Source organism: Leptonotus elevatus, chromosome 7 (assembly GCF_054856555.1).
Source record: "Leptonotus elevatus isolate MCC_2025b chromosome 7, RoL_Lele_1.0, whole genome shotgun sequence".
Taxonomy (NCBI): domain Eukaryota; kingdom Metazoa; phylum Chordata; class Actinopteri; order Syngnathiformes; family Syngnathidae; genus Leptonotus; species Leptonotus elevatus.
Genome location: NC_141245.1, coordinates 6183773 through 6200440, shown reverse-complemented (window position 1 = coordinate 6200440; position 16668 = coordinate 6183773). Strand labels below are relative to the sequence as shown.

Below are 16668 nucleotides of genomic sequence, written 5' to 3'. Positions count from 1 at the left end.
AGCTGGGCATAATGGGTTGAGCACGATACAGAAATTATGTTATACTAGGCATTGGTGTTTGCCTATATGCACATTTTATTTTCTTTGCACTGACTAAGGCACACATGACAAGGTAAACATGTTAGCACTGTTTTGTTGCTGTGAATTAGCGTTCCAAATCCACAGAAAAATAAAAAATTTCTTTGTCTTTTGTTTACATGTCAGCAACAGGTTGAAACACTCTGTGGCACACCAGCCACGCAAATGTACAGTGTAAGCAGTCATGGTGCCGCTCAACGTGACCACATCCATCTTTAGCTTTGACTTTCTGTCGCAGGTGATTTACTCATACAGTGTGCGCTGAAATTTAAAACCACTTAAAGCCACTTCTAAAACTGTACAGTGTATGCATGAGCTTTAGGTAACAGCTTGACCGAGGCCACAGGCAAATGTAGGTGTAATAGTGAACCAACGTCTCAAGTACAGAAAAAGCACAGTTGTCAGACTGGAACTAAATCTCTATCCACTTCACTTCCTCTTGTGATTTTTGTTTCTCTTTGTCCCTCTGTCTCCCTCCCTCCCTGCCTCTCCATCTCCATCATCCATCGTCTCGGCTCTTCCTGGCAAGAAAGGCCTGTTCTTCCTTTTTCGGCAACAAAGACGATGGCAGGGGCCTGCTTTCTAAAATAGCCCATGCCCATTTGATGGCCATCCACTTCTTCCTCATTCTGTCCGTCTTTCTCTGCCTATACATCAGTCCATCTCACTTTATAAACACCTTCTCTGCTTGCCACCTCTCAACTGAGGGAGAAAAGGGTTTAGCGGAGGAGGGGGAGGTAGGGAAATTTAAAGTGAGCTAAAGAGAAAGAGAAGGGCAAGGGAGCAAGGAGGAGAGTGTGCACAAGTGCGGGATAAAATGGAGGGAGAAGGAGGAAAACAGCCGGAGGAATGGGGGAACGGCATTGAAGGGGGATTGAAAGAACTGCCGGGTTGTGATGGTACAGCCAGGGTATTGATTCGGGCCTTTTGACATGCTAATTTGCTTGCTGACTGCTTTAATCGCTCTCCCTTCCCATCATGAGCTTCAAAGAGGATGCTTTTCAAAAAGATGGGCGAGAGGAGAGGAGACGAGATTGAAATTGTGACGTATTTCTTCCCCTCTCTGATGTTTCCACAGCAAATGCCGAGCTAGGGCCTGAGTAAAAACATCCATCATGTAAGTTGTCAAATTTGTGATGTGCTAATAAGTCTTTGTAGGCGGAACTGTTTTGCATAAAAATGCAATCTTGCCAATTAGTCTAGTTGACTGACAGGAAATTATGCAAGCACAAACGCAAATGATGACAGTGAGACAGTAACTTGTTATTCAGGGATGATTAGATCTTCATTCCGTCCTTTTTTTTTTTAAGGTTTATTTTACAGGATGACCCAGGAGTCTCATCACTCTCCTTAATGTGATTGTATATTTAATTTTACTTGGATTTTGCACTTTGGGACAGCCCTGTCCAACAAAAGCACAATGAATGATGTATTATGTTGACGCCATTGAGCTGTCCATGTGGTATTGTCACGACGCACAGGTCCTATTAGCAAATGGGATTTCGTAGATGTAAGCACTATTTCAGTTCCATTTGGGATTTACCTCGCATCTAATAAGATTTAAGTGACACCAGTTGCTATCGAACAGAGATGTTTTGATCTTAGAGATAAATATACATTTTAATTAAAAAAAAAGAACTATTTGACACCTTTTATTTTTAAGTTGAGCTGTTAAAGGGACACTTGATTCATTGAGCCATTTTCAGTAGTAAAAAGTTAATATTTTGTCTATAATTAATGTGATAACTTCATTATTTTTCATGTATAATTAATACCATTAAAAACTAATTCTTCATGGCTCACTTTACTGACCAAACCCAGAAAACAGCTGAGCTGTGTTTAGTCGTGACTAAAATCCTCAGGACACGTGATGTCATCTTCAGCCGACAGCAAGTGGAAAATTTATTTTTTTAAAGTATTAATTGTACCACATGGAAAAAATAATGAAGTTATCAAATGAATTCTGGACAAAATATTAACTTTTCATCTCTTTATATGGATTTTTTATTTTGCACTTGCTATGTTAAAATATATCTGTAAATAGAGTTATTGAAAATTTTATGGAACTTCTATTTTCATTATTTCAAAAGATGAGTTTGTTTGAAAACTCAACAAATTAAAACCCCCCTTCTTTTTTTTTAATTAAGCTATCTGTACACCAGTGTGCTTTGAATGAGAGGCATAAGATGAAATCTTTGCAAAGCCATTTGAGCAGAATTCCTTTTTTTGTACTTCTGGAATAATGTAGCCTAAGCCAAATATGTTTATACTTGGCAGCATATGCACATTGTATGCTATGTAGCAAGCGCTGTGGGAGCTGCAAAGCCATCAGCTCGGGTCACGCTCCATCACCAATGGCTTCCTGCCCTTAACAGGGCACCGCGAGCAGAAAGAGAGGGTGGTGAGTGTCAGGAACTGTGAAGGAAACAAATGCTGCAGGACAGCATCCCATGCAGGAAAAACATTTCAGCACCTCAGCTAATGATAGCTGAATTACCACCCGCACTCGTACCGCCCCTCCTCCTTTTCACCAGTCAAGGATATGCGCATTAGGGGTGCAGACTTTTTTTGGGGGGTGCGATAAACAATTTCCAAATACTATTTTCCTGATTTTAGGGACAGTGCAGGATTTTATGTGAAAGGTTTTGTCTTCCATTCAACATCTGTTGTTTTTTCCTGCTCTGGCTTGGTTGATCCCTTGTGTCTATTCAGCGGCACAAAATGAGCCTCTCTGGTGGCAGGGTGAGTGATGAGTACATTCACCTCCACTCTGCTGGGCTCCGTTCTGCTCTCAGTGTCTATGCGGGTGTGCTAACGCATACTAATGTGTGCATTTGCGATGCATATTTCCAAATATGTGCCCACTTGACTACATTATACAATATGCCAGTTTTAGATATGAGAGGATAGATGTTAGTATGTAGAAAAATGCTTGAACATGACTTGGCTGGCATTTGGACAATTGCACAGGTTTTTGTGCACACTCCCACATTGTGTTTGTGGAGACAGTGACAGGTGATGATGTTCCATGGTCTTGTCTTTCTTGCAACAATGAAGGTAATCTCATTTAGGGCCCGACTGATATGAATTTTTTAGGCCGATACCGTTTTTTGGCAGAAGAAAATACCGATTACCGATTCATCTGCCGATTATTTTGAAATATATATATATATATATTGAGTACAGAAGAAAGTTACAATTGAATTATATTAAAATAACTCGTTTTTCACACATTGGGAAGAATTTGTGCCTTTGCGTAGTGTTATTTCACATGTGGGTATGTGTTCCCACAGCATTTGTGTGTGAATATACAGTTGATGCTAGCTTATCCGTTAGCATTTGAATATGATCCTCCCTTCACTTTTAGCATTAGCGCTAGGCCAGCGATGTTTAAAAAAACAAAAAACAAACATGTTTTGTACAGTGGCTGTAATTCTTATTGTCGTGTGTTTAGTTTTACAGTTAAGTTGAGTGTCATTAACAGCTTAAAGGACGCTTTGGGACAACAGAATAACCAGAATAACACACTCTACACACTTGCTATTTGCTAATGCTACGCAAGCAAAATGGTGCATTCAGGATACTTTCACAGCATCGGAAACTAATAGGCCATTTGGCCCAATTGGCCGATTATTTTGGCAGATGCCTAAAGGGCAATAATCGACCGAATATAATCGGCGGCCGATTAATCGGTTGGGCCCTAATCTCATTATTCAGCCCACTTCGGTTTTACAAACCTTAACCACCAGGACAGCCAGAACTGAGTGCATGTAAAATCAAAGCAGCCAAACAGAAAAAAAGACCTTAATGGCATCTGAAACTGGAGGTCGCTTGGAAGGAGAGACACATGAAAAGGGAAAATGCAACAGGAGACCAAATGAATACAAACAAGGACACTAATTGTTAATTTGTGAGGACTCCAGAACAGAAATAGATTGTTGAGGCTTTTCTTTGCATAAAGCCACCACGGCTATCAGGCTAAATAAAATTATGAGTTTGAATTGATAAACCCAAATCCATATTTAACACATTTCGGATTCTAAAACATTCGTGCTAACCAGTTTACATGTGTGAGTGGACAGAGTTACTCCCTTACACATACCAAGAACTAAACGCAACACGCAGACAAGATTTCCGCGTTTAGCTTTCTACGGTTGTTTAGCTTTCTACGGTCATTAAGACATTATTAGTGTGGTGAAGGACATCATGAATATAGAGTAATCATCATCAGTTCCTCCTCGCTACAAATGTTTTTGTGAAGATGCCTCGTTCACAAGCACCATTGCTTTTGATTGTATTATGTCATTCTTACTCAATCTTATGAAAGTATGCGTTGATTTGATAACGAATACAATTGCCACATCCAATATGGAGGATGCGCTAAGATTGCTTTGAACGGGCGATCTAGTTCAACAGATGTCTGCAGCAGAAATTAAAAGAAAAAGAGGAAAACAAAATCAAACTTAATTTTATATGTCCAAAGAGTTTGAGTCTTCCAATTTATTTTATAAAACAGATTAAATTAGCTGTTTAGTTGAAGACTCAAATGAAATATGTCCCTCCTCACTTGCCATTCTGTGACATGCCAGTGTCCTCCGCTCTCATTATTTACAAATATACGTACATATTTTAGACATGACTTGTCATAGTACACAATACAAAAGAAAACAAATAAATATTGGGAGCTTCACTTTGAAAAATGTGTAGCACACCAACGTTGATGTTTCCATCGCGTATAAACCTGCGTACGCAACATTATTTTCAGCAAGACCATGACTGGCTGTTGCAGATAAGACTGGCCATCTATCAAACAAAATCACACCACTGCTTCCTCAAAAAATAAAAAATAATTAAAACAATTCGCATTTCAAAATGCAAAAACAGCTACTATGATCAAATAATAAGAATAAACATTTATTTTAAGAGGTCCGTTCTTTAAATGGGGAGACATAAGTAGGGCTAGGGGAAAAAGTCGACAAAGTCGGTTGGGTCGACGAAAAAATGCATGCGTCGAAGCTATTTTAATAATTTTCAAAAACATAGTTGCTGCACCTGGAAGTTTCCGGAACTAATATTTCGTGTTTCCGCACGGACACTTATTGCTGACGGACTCTGACCGGCATTCACCACTGCTAAGTAAGATGCTTCTTAGGGTTTGTTTGCGGTCTCTTTAGACTGAAAAGGGAGAAAATGTATTTTAAGTGTCTGTCACCTTCACGCTTTAAGAGCATATTGTCTACAACAAACTCACAGACAGACAAATGCAACTTGGAAATAAATAGCTGATAAAAACACAAGAAAGCGTATTCATTTTGATAAAAACAGACAAAATATGATGAAGATGATGACGATGATGATGGGGCAGAAACCAAATTGCTGCCAGAGCACTTCATCCTTCTCCTCTCCAGAGTGACACATGTAGTCCACTAATCTCCCCTCACCCCACCAGCACATCAACATCCGTCCAAAAGTAGGAACCCCGTCACCAGATGAGGAGCGAGAGGACACCCTGACCCCCCACCCTTGCACAACAGAGCAGGGAAAGGGATCCCAAATGCAAACATACAGAGTCCTCTCTTTTTTAATCAGGGGCCCCTTGGACCTCCGTGCCCCGGTTGCCCCTCTCGCTTTAGCCTATAGGCGACACCCTCAGCACACTCGGCCCACCTTGAACACAGACACACACTCACAGCTGTCAAAACCCTGATGTCTTAATCAATCCTGGATCCGCAACCCTGTCAGACACAGTGCTAAGATGGATGCACGAAGGGATCACCTCTGACCTCTGCCAGGGGTGGAGAATGCAACTCCTACATGCCCCCCCCCCTCTCTCTCACTTTCTCTCTCTCCCTCTCACCAATCCCAATGAGCTCTGACGCTGCCCCCAAACAATGACGAAAGAAAGCCCATTCATCCTCCGCTGGGAACCCGAGACCAACAAATACGGTTAACCTGACACATACACGTTCACAAATATAAAATTGGTATCAACCCCGAATGAAGATTGAAACCACATGAACTTCAAACCCTTCTGTCAAATGGAAGTGAAGTGATTCTCTCATAAAAGTTACACAGCTTATCAATGCATGGAACGACTGAGTGCCTTTCAACCTTTCTGTCACTTGAGCACAAGCAAACATACAAAAAGCATTAAGTTACCTAAATAAAAATGTTAAGATGTTCGTAGATAGCTATTAGGCACGCAAAGAAAGAATGGCACAGCCAACTTAAATATACTGAAAGTAATGCCGTGATATAGGCCTTAATGGATATGTTGGCTTGAAAAGCAATGCTGCCAGTAAAGTGGCTGCAACTATAACAAGGCCACATACTTCATACGATCATGGTTTCCAAATCCTTTATTGCCTTTTGGAGTGTGTATGGTATTTTCTATTCTGAAATTAAAGAGATTTACAGTAGTATTTAGAGGCTGAGCAAAGTGGGGCACTCAGGAACGAGGCAGAGGTTCTCATTTTCAGTTGAAGTGACCAAATTCCAGTGAAAGCAATTTAGCATTCATTTAAAGTCTGTAACTAAATACCAGTCGTGGTCTCCCTTTTCAACTCTCCATCAATCCATCACTCTCAGGAAGAAAACAGCCTTTCTGACAACTCAAATCAGTTGGTTTTTGTACGGGAGCACAAGCACATGTAGTCATACAGAACCATCTGTGACCACTTGGATGGCTTTCCCTGGGCTCCCCAAGCAGCCAACGTTACCCCTAAATCACTAGTCCTGTTTGTCATGCAATTAGTTCAAGATAAAGGCTCCCCATAAATAAGGAGAGGCGTCCTTGTCTGCCCCCTTGTTAATCACCCGTGCTCAGCCTATGACCCCTCACTGCTGAGGCCTTGTGCTTATTGAGCATTTCAGTCACTAACAGTTAGTGCGTGTTGTGCCGGCTGCACCAGTAGAATACGCTGACAGAATTAGAGTGCTTTGTCTTGTCAACTGAAAACTTTGCCTCAATCTGGTTTTCGGGCTGCATACTCAAATCTAAGAAACCTGTGTAATAGGTCTTCAGCTATCAAATTGTATTCGGATACCTCACTGTAAATTCTGTTGAATAATGGAGTATTTGGATTTTTAAAAAAAAATACAGTATATAAATATTTTTCCTTCATAGAACAATTATAAATACACAAGATAAAAACCACATTTCCACTTAATAATGAACGACCAACTGTTTTTTCTTTTTTTTTCAACTTCAAACTGTGCTTAGCAGCAAACTATTTAACTCTCTAGAAATATTAGTATGATTTTAGACAAATCTCTCCCCATAGATTTTGAACTATGAGATGAAGTGACGTCTAAATCACAGAAACGATTTTGCCGGATAAAACAGCACATTTAAGTAAGGTTTATTAATTTAAAAAAGATCTGTAAACGGTGACTGTCATTGTAAAGTAATCCGACAACTCTAGCCGTGCCGGCTGCTAGCCGCTATACTGTATACTCTAGCGGCTAGCCACAAGTGATAATAGCTGCCGCTAAATGCCAGCAACAGGTGCCTTACATATGTCATCTTTTTTGAGCGCCCTTAATTGGCGATTGAATGCGATTTCAGGATGACGTTGCGCTGTTGACGTTGGTAGCAACAGTTTGTGATGGCAAAAAGCCCCAAACACAGAAAGACAAGTCAAGTCAGCTGTTAAGCTGCGACACGCTGCCAGGAACAATTTCAAAATAAAAGCATACCAAGGCATTTATGTCTGTATATTATTTGATACGGTAAGATTTGCTTTGAAGTTGGCCTTCTCACCGCATCTCACTACATAGTATGAACAATTGTTGCTGCGATTGGCTTGACTAAGTCTTCCTGATCGTGTAAATGTAAATAAACGGGTAAATTCCTAGAGCATTACTTTGAACCGAGGTATTCGAATTACTCAAGGACTCGTTTCACACCTACAGTATAATAAACTTCAACTTATTGAAAAAGAAATGTGTGAAAATTCTCATTTTTATTTGAAAGTGTTCTCTGAAAACAGGCTGAAAGGCTTATGTATGTGTAAGTTAGTCTAAAAGTTCATTGTCATGCTTGCAATTCTGTCCTTCTGATTAAAAACCTGAGAGATTCTTTCCTCTGACCTTTGACCTCCGTCAAACAGCCTATTAGAGGATCACAGCTAGCTGAGCCAAGAGTAATTGTCCTCGAAGGGCTATTCCCTACAACCAAATAGCACTATTTCAATCCCATCTCAGGCCTGCATATTTTCACTCCTCTTAAACCTGCTCGAAACCATAAACTCTAAACTACTTTCTTTCTTTTTTTTGTCGAAAGCTGTGCAGTCCCATTAGGGCTCCCACACTCTGTCTGGAGTCACTCATTCTCAAGGGATAAATCCCATTGCACAACACAGTGGGCCCACTAATTACTTCATCTACTCTCATTATTACATCTATTGGCCAAGCAGACACTGAAAAGAAAACTGCAGCGAGAAGGCCAGCGACAAAAGATATCCGTCTGAATGAGAGGCCGAGGAAACGATTTGGATCAAGACAAGAGAACTTAAAAGTATAAAAGGAATGAAGGGAGTGAGAGAGGGGAACATAAATGCAAAACCCGAGTGGAACGACTGATCAATAAACAGAGAATGTTTGAGTTTCTTACCTTGGCAGTCTGCATTTCGCTCCTCGTACCCAGGATTGCACAGGCAATTTCCAATGGGCACCAACCACTCTCCATCGGCTCCGCAGTACATTTTTGGAGTCTCTTTCTCCTCTGAATTGTCCACGCACGATCCACGAATTTCCACAAGCGAGGACGTATCGGCTCCAGTGATAGTATCAGGAAACTGGGCCAGGTTTCGCACCGCCAGAGGACATTTCTTGTAGAAGACCCTGACTGACACAAGTGCAATGCATGCTCCCACATCCTGGAAGGCCAAATAGAAGCCCTTCCGGGTCAAGGCACCTACATCGCGCACCTCTGTGTTTAGTTTCATGATGCGGTCGCCGATGTCCACCTGAGTGAAGCTCTCATCAGCGGCGATAGTATCAATTTTAGCAAACTGGTTCTCTCGAATGTAGCGCTCTTTGTCGTTGTTGGACTCATAGTAGTAAAGATTGAAGGTTTCCTTGCAAGTTCCCATGAGCCCAGGGAGGCTGTTGCAATCTCGGAGGGTGAACTTGATCTCGATGTAGACGCGCTGGGCACCTCCGCGAGGAATCCAGTCTGTGCGTAGCCAGTTGTTCTGGTTTGGCTCCATAACGTTGCACACCTGGTACGTCCGAATGGGAATGTTCTTTTCATCCATGATGCTCACCTCCTCCCACTGGTGAAAGCACACAACCAATAAATGTTACAAATGGGCTTTTAAACATATTTTTGACCAATACACAGGTCATTTTCATTAACACTTATTGAACATTTAGATCATTAATAAGTTACTGTTCAACTAATTTAATTTATTATGCACTCATTGTTCATAACTTTAAACTGCTCAACGCCCAGAACATGCAGAGAATATTTCAGTCTTAGCAGAGCTATTAATTGATGGCCAAACTTAATGTATATTTTATGAATTGTACCAAATAGACTTGTTAGGTTCCAATCAGAGGCGATTCTAGGATCAGAGGTTTAGGGGTGCGATAAAGAGGTGCTTGGGTACTACAACGGGGGTGGGGTGTGGGTGGGGGGTGGGGGTATGTGATAGGTAGCTTGTCGTGGTTTGGGGTTACTTCCCGCTCCAAAAATTTCATGAGAAGTCAGTGAGTAAACCGAATCTAATAAAAGTTATACAAAGGAGAAAAGGACTTAAAATATAAACATATCCCAACCCTAATTTCTTGAGAAGGGTACTATTTTTGATACAACAGCTCCTCAACATACGCATTGACAGTATGCATGTTTCTGGAGTAAATCAGCTCCCCACAGTTTGCAGTGAGATTTAACAAAAATTAACCATCGACTTGTTTTTGAAATTTTCTTTTAAATGAAACATACAACATATAAAATATGTTAACAGATATTAACTTAATACAGAATGATTGGTTTTTTTTACCATACTTGTCTGTAATAAACATACATTACATACACATCAAAAAAAGAAATGTGCTTGAATCTACAAAATAATAATAATGCATGTACAAGTCTGTCAATGGGTGAAGTACATACACATATAAAACATATGAACAAAACAAATTGACTTTAGCACTGTTTGTGTCTGCCTTTTTACATCTTGTCTTTAATACAAATACTACAAAATGGAGCTTTTGTTTGCTGAAAAACAACCTTATGTCCATGTCCTACTCCACGAGGCTATTTTTTTTCTGTGCAGACACACACAACACGCAAGCACGCCACACACGTTATAGTAAGCTAGCCAATAGCAGCACATTAGACACATTAATATTAACACTTGTTTCCCTCATTAGCACGTAGCAACTTGATTGAGGAGCAAAAAAGCAGACTAGTAATGAAAATAATGTGTTGGTGTTGAGTGGTAGAAGGTAAGAAACTTTTCACATATCCTAGTAAAAGGAAGGAACACTTTCACCCAACTCGAGAGACATACCATGTGACTGGACTGAGGAAGAGGACGTGTTCCGCTCGTCCGCTTGTAATGGGGGGGGGGGGGGTGGCGTCGAGGTGGATCAAACCATTTTCTATCAAATGGGGGGGGGGGGTGTACTGCATTTTTGTTGTTTAAATATATACTTTTAAACTCTAAGGTTATATGTATATATCATAGCTATAAGTTTCTAATTTGTTAAAAAGAACACACATTAAAAATATATCTATATACTCTAAAAATTTGGGGGCGCTTTTGTTCAGTTTGGGGCTGTTGAAGCACCCCAAAAAATGGCCTAAATACGCGTCTGGTTCCAATGGACACTTATGGAGATATTTATATTAATAGGTTTCACTTGACTGAGAGAGAGGAAATGTGCATCTATAAAAAATACAAATGTGATACTTCATGACCTCATAACACACTAAAAAATTATGTGGCTGTTCTTGGAAATAATAGTAATACTCTAATGTGTGCCTGTTTTATATCTGAAGACATGATGGGAAGTTGGATACCAAGGCACTCATGTCTACTACTGCTGGTATGAACTCATTGTAGGAGAAGACGTTACGTTATCAAGCGTGACTTGTCTTATTTCATCTGAGCAGGGAAAGTTTTTTTAGATATGATAAAAGTCCCTTTTTGACAAAACACTACTCAGAGACATACAGGGATTCCAACTGTGTGTTTTGTTGTGCATTTGGCAGTTAGCATGAGCGTGGAAGACTGCTGCTGTCTCTACATCGTTGAAAAACTATGATGACAATAAACATAACAAAGGAGTGTAGGATAACCATTGTGCTGTCAGATTTGTGTAGTACCTCAACATAAACAACCTTATTGGAAGCTTTACCATAGTGCAAAACGTATCTGTGACTATGATTGCGGAAAATGTCCATCATTCCCCTCAGCTCTAGGCTATTCCGCTTGCGTCATTTTGTGCACTTTTGTTGTGGAAATCAAGCAGAACCGAGATAAGGCCACACCTTTCCCCAATCGTACGGAGAAGGCAGCATAAGACCCATTGGCTCTAATGAGATTGTGAATGTGCGCTCGCCGAGGCTGTCAGAGCCCTGTCAGTCACTTGTTTGTGATTCAGTGGCAGGGGGGGGATATGAGCACAGCGCTGGCCAAGTTCATTCTGAAAACAGCTCCTAAGCAGAGCCTGCAGCAGCTGCACCATATGGAATTCCATTTCCCCTGGGTTCGTATTTATTAAATAACATAATAGATACTAATTTGGATTCATTTTCAGAAAACATTAAAGGGTTCATTTGAGCCCATGGTCAAATTTGACTAGTGGTTATAACATTCTATTGAGCAGGAGGATATTCCAAATTAAGGTCAAGCACTATATCTTATCCATAATTGGGCTATTTTCCAGCAACATTACCATCACTGTACATGTCTTGTTTTTTCTCATCAAATTTACTGTAGACATCTCATTAGAGCGCGGGTTATGGCTACTGGTTGCTACTGCCCTCTATTGTGGAAAACACCCATCATTCCCCTCATCTAGTGGCTACAGCTGAACACCACTGTACTTTCTCCCATTTTCATTCGTTCCAGAAGACCCTCTCTCTACCAGCAAACCAAACCACCCCCTCTTCCTTCCAGTCTCTGGTAGAAAAGGATATAAAGTTTCTCCACAAAGGGCGATTCAATTCACCGTCTATTCAGGAAACCTGACGCCTGCTGCAGTATTGCTCTTCTGACCAGTACAGAGAAGGGCAACAAGGAGAAAATGGAGCATGTCAGAAGGGGTAACTACAGGGGGTTTCGGAGAGTCTTCATGAAGCAGGACTGTTTTTAATCATTTTGTTTTCAGAATTCTGTACAATGTCCCTTGAGCTTAATCTCAGCTCAAACTTTACAATCCCAATGAATCACCGATCGAGTTCACCTGGATAACAATTTCCCACAGAGAAACGTGTATTTATTCAGTGATCCTTTGCCAATGAACGAGAATATCGCTTCCATTTTCATTCAGTAGATGTGCAGAAAAGTTCTGACAAGAGGACACTTACCCCTCCTTCAGTTGGGTTGGCGGCCCATCCTAGCTCCCCCTGTGCAGCTCTGGAGTCCAATAACGTGACTAGAAAGCAGGAATAGGAGAAATAAGCATTCATTCTGAGTCTGGTCATACACATAAACTCTGCATGTATAAGGTAATCCAGTGAGCTCCAACAATGTTAGGAAGAGGAGAAAATATGCCTATATGGAAAAAAAACTTATTTGATTTTTGGTGTTAAAAGTATGGTCAGAATCTCTCTCTCTCTCTCTCTCTCTCTCTCTCTCTCTCTCTCTCTCTCTCTCTCTCTCTCTCTCTCTCTCTCTATATATATATATATATATATATATATATATGTATATATATATATATATATATATGTATATATATATATATATGTTACGTTTGATTAATTGTATTTAAATGTAGTGAAATTTAAAATTTTATTTCAACGTAACAAATGTCTCCAACTATACGACACTCATACCCCCCCCCCCCCCCACACACACACACGCAGAACACTTTTATTAAATACCTGCTTCAAACGTGTTTAAAATTGAGTCAATGACGAAAAAGTTTATTTAAACTTGGACACATACGTTTAACTAGACAAATTGATTTGAATGAGCCAGAATCATGAAATATGTGCCAAGAAAATTGTCACGAAAAAATGATATTTGTACAGATCAGATGTGCTTGTTTTTTTTTGTTTTTTTTACTAAAATGCGCAGAACACGTAGGATGATGCTAAACAAATAACAGTAGACATTTGTTTAAATGGTGTCCCGCGTGCATCATGTTTAATTTGTTACTGGACATTACAAGTGTAAATGGAAATATGAAAAACATTCCCCAGTATTATATACACCAATTTATTTTGGTATTCCATATTTTCAGCGTGACGCACAGCCTCCGCTTTAACGTTTTAAAAGTACATGCAAGGCTCCCGGGACCCGTGCAAGCAGGCGGCGGACCAGTCGAGGACCTTCGATCCGAGCGGTGCTCACTTTTATCCAAAATGTTTCAAGTAGCGTTTATAGTGCGTGCATGTGCACCTTATATTCTGTTACAAATTGTCGAACCAGATAATATGAAATGACTATTTTGTCACATGTCCATATTAAGTACAAATGTAACGCAACGGCAACAGAGAATTCTGGTCGGATGTATACCTGTAAGCTCAAATAACGCGTAACGTCCTCTTTGTCTGATCGACCGAACTATTCGGTGAAACACACTGGAGTTGTTTTATTTATTTATGTATCTATTTATCTATTTATTTATTTATTTATTCCCCCCTCGGGTTTTTAGGTGCAACCAAGTATTCCTCGGTTCTCGGTCTAGGGTCCAAGCCGAACCGGTGTCCTGACAAAACAGCATAACCCGTTGGGCATACCTCGGAGCCTATAGTTGGACCATCTTATTTTTGCTCCAACAAAGCAGTGTAAAAGTTGCAAACGAAGCGTGACCGTGAAATGTCACCATTTAAACTATTCGCAGCTCCCCGCAAAGGTGAACACACACACAGAAAGCAGATGAGCGAAATGAAGACTTTTTAGCTCACGCCACTCTTACCTTCATTAGGCGGGTATGTCCGCGACGTAGAAACAAGTGTAGAAATCCCAGAAACAAGAAAAGCAACCGTAAACAAAATCCCCGCCATGAGTGCCATTTGTGTCACTGTGCCGGTATCCCCTCTCTTAAGCTTTATCCTCTTCTTTTTTGTTAGTTGTTTGCTCTTTTTCTCTCGCGTCCAGCTCTCTCTCTCTCTCTTTCTCTCCCTCCCTCACCCTCTTCCCCAGTGGAATAAGGGAGAGAAGCGGACACGAGAACAGAGGCGCACAACCCGGTGCACCACAGGCTGGAGGCGGGTCTTCACTGACTTGCACCCCCCGTCAATCCAAATGGGAAATGGATAGAGAGGGTGGAGGTATGGAGGGGAGAAGGGGGGGTCATCACAAATAACTCGCCCCCACCCGCGCGAACACCCCGCACAAGTCACTCTCTTTTCACCAGTTGGCAGCGACGAGACGAAGATGGAGTGAGGTGACATTTCCACGCGACAATTGCCACACAGCCATAAAATTCGTCGGATCACCGAGTGACATTTAAGGATAAACTGCGCCGAGTGTTGTCCCGGCGGTCAACAAAGCATTTGATGCACAGTTCAGCCACCTCCGGCCACGTCACTTTGACAGTGAAAGGAAAGTGTGTAGCAATCACTCTTTCAATTATAGAACACGTACATTGGCCTGTATAATCCTCCTCCAATTGAAGTAAAACGCTTAATATGCAATGCAGCAGATCAGTGTGCTGATCCAGCTTGTTGTCTGGCAGCAGTCAAGCGCAGACGCCGGTCCAAGGTGAGCCATCAGATCAAGGTCGCCACCTAGCGGGGATATTGACGCCTGTTCTGCCTGCAAAATTGAATTAACGAACAAGCATCAGCGTGACCTCCTTAATAAGACACGGTATTGCACTTTGTAAAATTGACAATGACTATTTTGGGATCGAAGACGAACCTACATTGGATTACTGTACTATCACTTGCTGTTGTTTTGTATCAAACATTTGTGGGTATTTGGGATCAAGCATGCAGCTAGCTGACTTTTTAAAGTGGCAGAAGTTAACAAAGTGCACATAATTTGTTATTGTTCTCAATTAGATCTTTCAGGAATATGTTACTTGAGTGTGCTGACAACTCTGAACCTGTAAACCCAACATTTGAAAATAGATTTTTGAAAGATATTGATGTGAACTTATAGCTTTTATGATGAGTGCCCTGATAGCAGCCCCCCCCCCCCCCCCCACCTCGAAAAAAGAAAACAAAACTGTTATCCATTTTGGTACTGTCCCTCTGTAAATTTGTTATTGCAAACACTTTTAATTGTGTGCATTAATTCCCAATAAATTAAATTAATTACATTAATAAATTAAAGGGGATGTCATGATTGCTTGGAAGAATGTTTTGTTGGCCTATTTTTAAGATAGTATGGGGAAAAAATAACTTCTATATAATAAATAGATGATAATGTCAAAATATCACATTCAATATTGTAAATTCCTTGGAAGAACGCATGCTTTACTGCCTTCTATAACAAACTCAGACAATACATTCTTTCAGTCATGTATTCTGGCAAACAAAAGGCTTTGAAAACAATGGAGATTTGCACAAATTTAAATGTTTTTATATAAGCTCTCATACCCCTAGCAAGTTGTAGCACAATCTTTGGTATTTTTTCATTTTATTTTCCCCGGATTTGTTCATCTTTACTGATTGTTATTGTATTTGAATTATTGCGCTTGATCTATCTTGTGTGTGTGTGTGTGTGTGTGTGTGTGTGTGTGTGTGTGTGTGTGTGTGTGTGTGTGTGTGTGTGTGTGTGTGTGCGTGTGTGCGTGCGTGCGTGTGTATATACATACATTTATGCATTTATGTATTTATTTTGCTAGGATTTTTTCATATGTATATATATATAAGTATATATAAAAAAGTAACAAACCCATTTTGACCACAATAAATACATAACTTATTAATGGCTTTATTTATGTCTTTATGTATTTATTTTGCTAGGATTTTTTTCATATATATATGAAAAAAGATCCTAGCAAAATAAATGGGCTTGTTACTTTTTTCAGCCCCTGTGGATTACTGACAAGACGTAAATGAAGAGTGGTTAAAAATGTAAACTATGATTGATTGATTGATTGACTTCTGGGGACTCGTGAAGCTGAAAAAAACAGAGAAAGCAGGTCAGCAGCTACATTGAAGAACGTGAACCAGGGTTGTAATTTGTAACCTGATTTCCCCCCCGATGTACTATACTGTATAAGTGACAATACAAATTAATTCATTAACGATAATGTTTTTACGCACACAAATGAAAATTGATTTTAAAGGGATGTAGGGAATGTAGGGGGTGTTGGGAATGTAGCACTGAGCAAAAGTCATAGGCCACCACCGGTAGTATAATTGGTGCAGTAAAGTAATGCTGTATTGCCCATTTTCGAAGTACTACAGTGTCAATCAGTAGAGCACAGAACAGGAAGCGTAATGTTTGT

The 16668-nt window shown here is 40.3% G+C and overlaps 1 protein-coding gene across 1 annotated transcript in view; it reads right to left on the bottom strand.

Annotated features, from left to right (window-relative positions):
• LOC147170667 (ephrin type-A receptor 4-like) overlaps positions 1 to 14495 on the bottom strand; it is a 58875-nt gene extending 44380 nt beyond the window's left edge. Inside the window, exons 1-3 of the mRNA XM_086079968.1 lie at positions 14182 to 14495; positions 12623 to 12690; positions 8693 to 9356 (exon numbers count right to left, since the gene is read on the bottom strand). Coding sequence (XP_085936094.1) covers positions 8693 to 9356; positions 12623 to 12690; positions 14182 to 14278 — 829 coding nt within the window. The 5' untranslated portion in view covers positions 14279 to 14495. The remainder of the gene's footprint in view (positions 1 to 8692; positions 9357 to 12622; positions 12691 to 14181) is intronic.
• Between the last annotated feature and the right edge of the window lie 2173 nt (positions 14496 to 16668).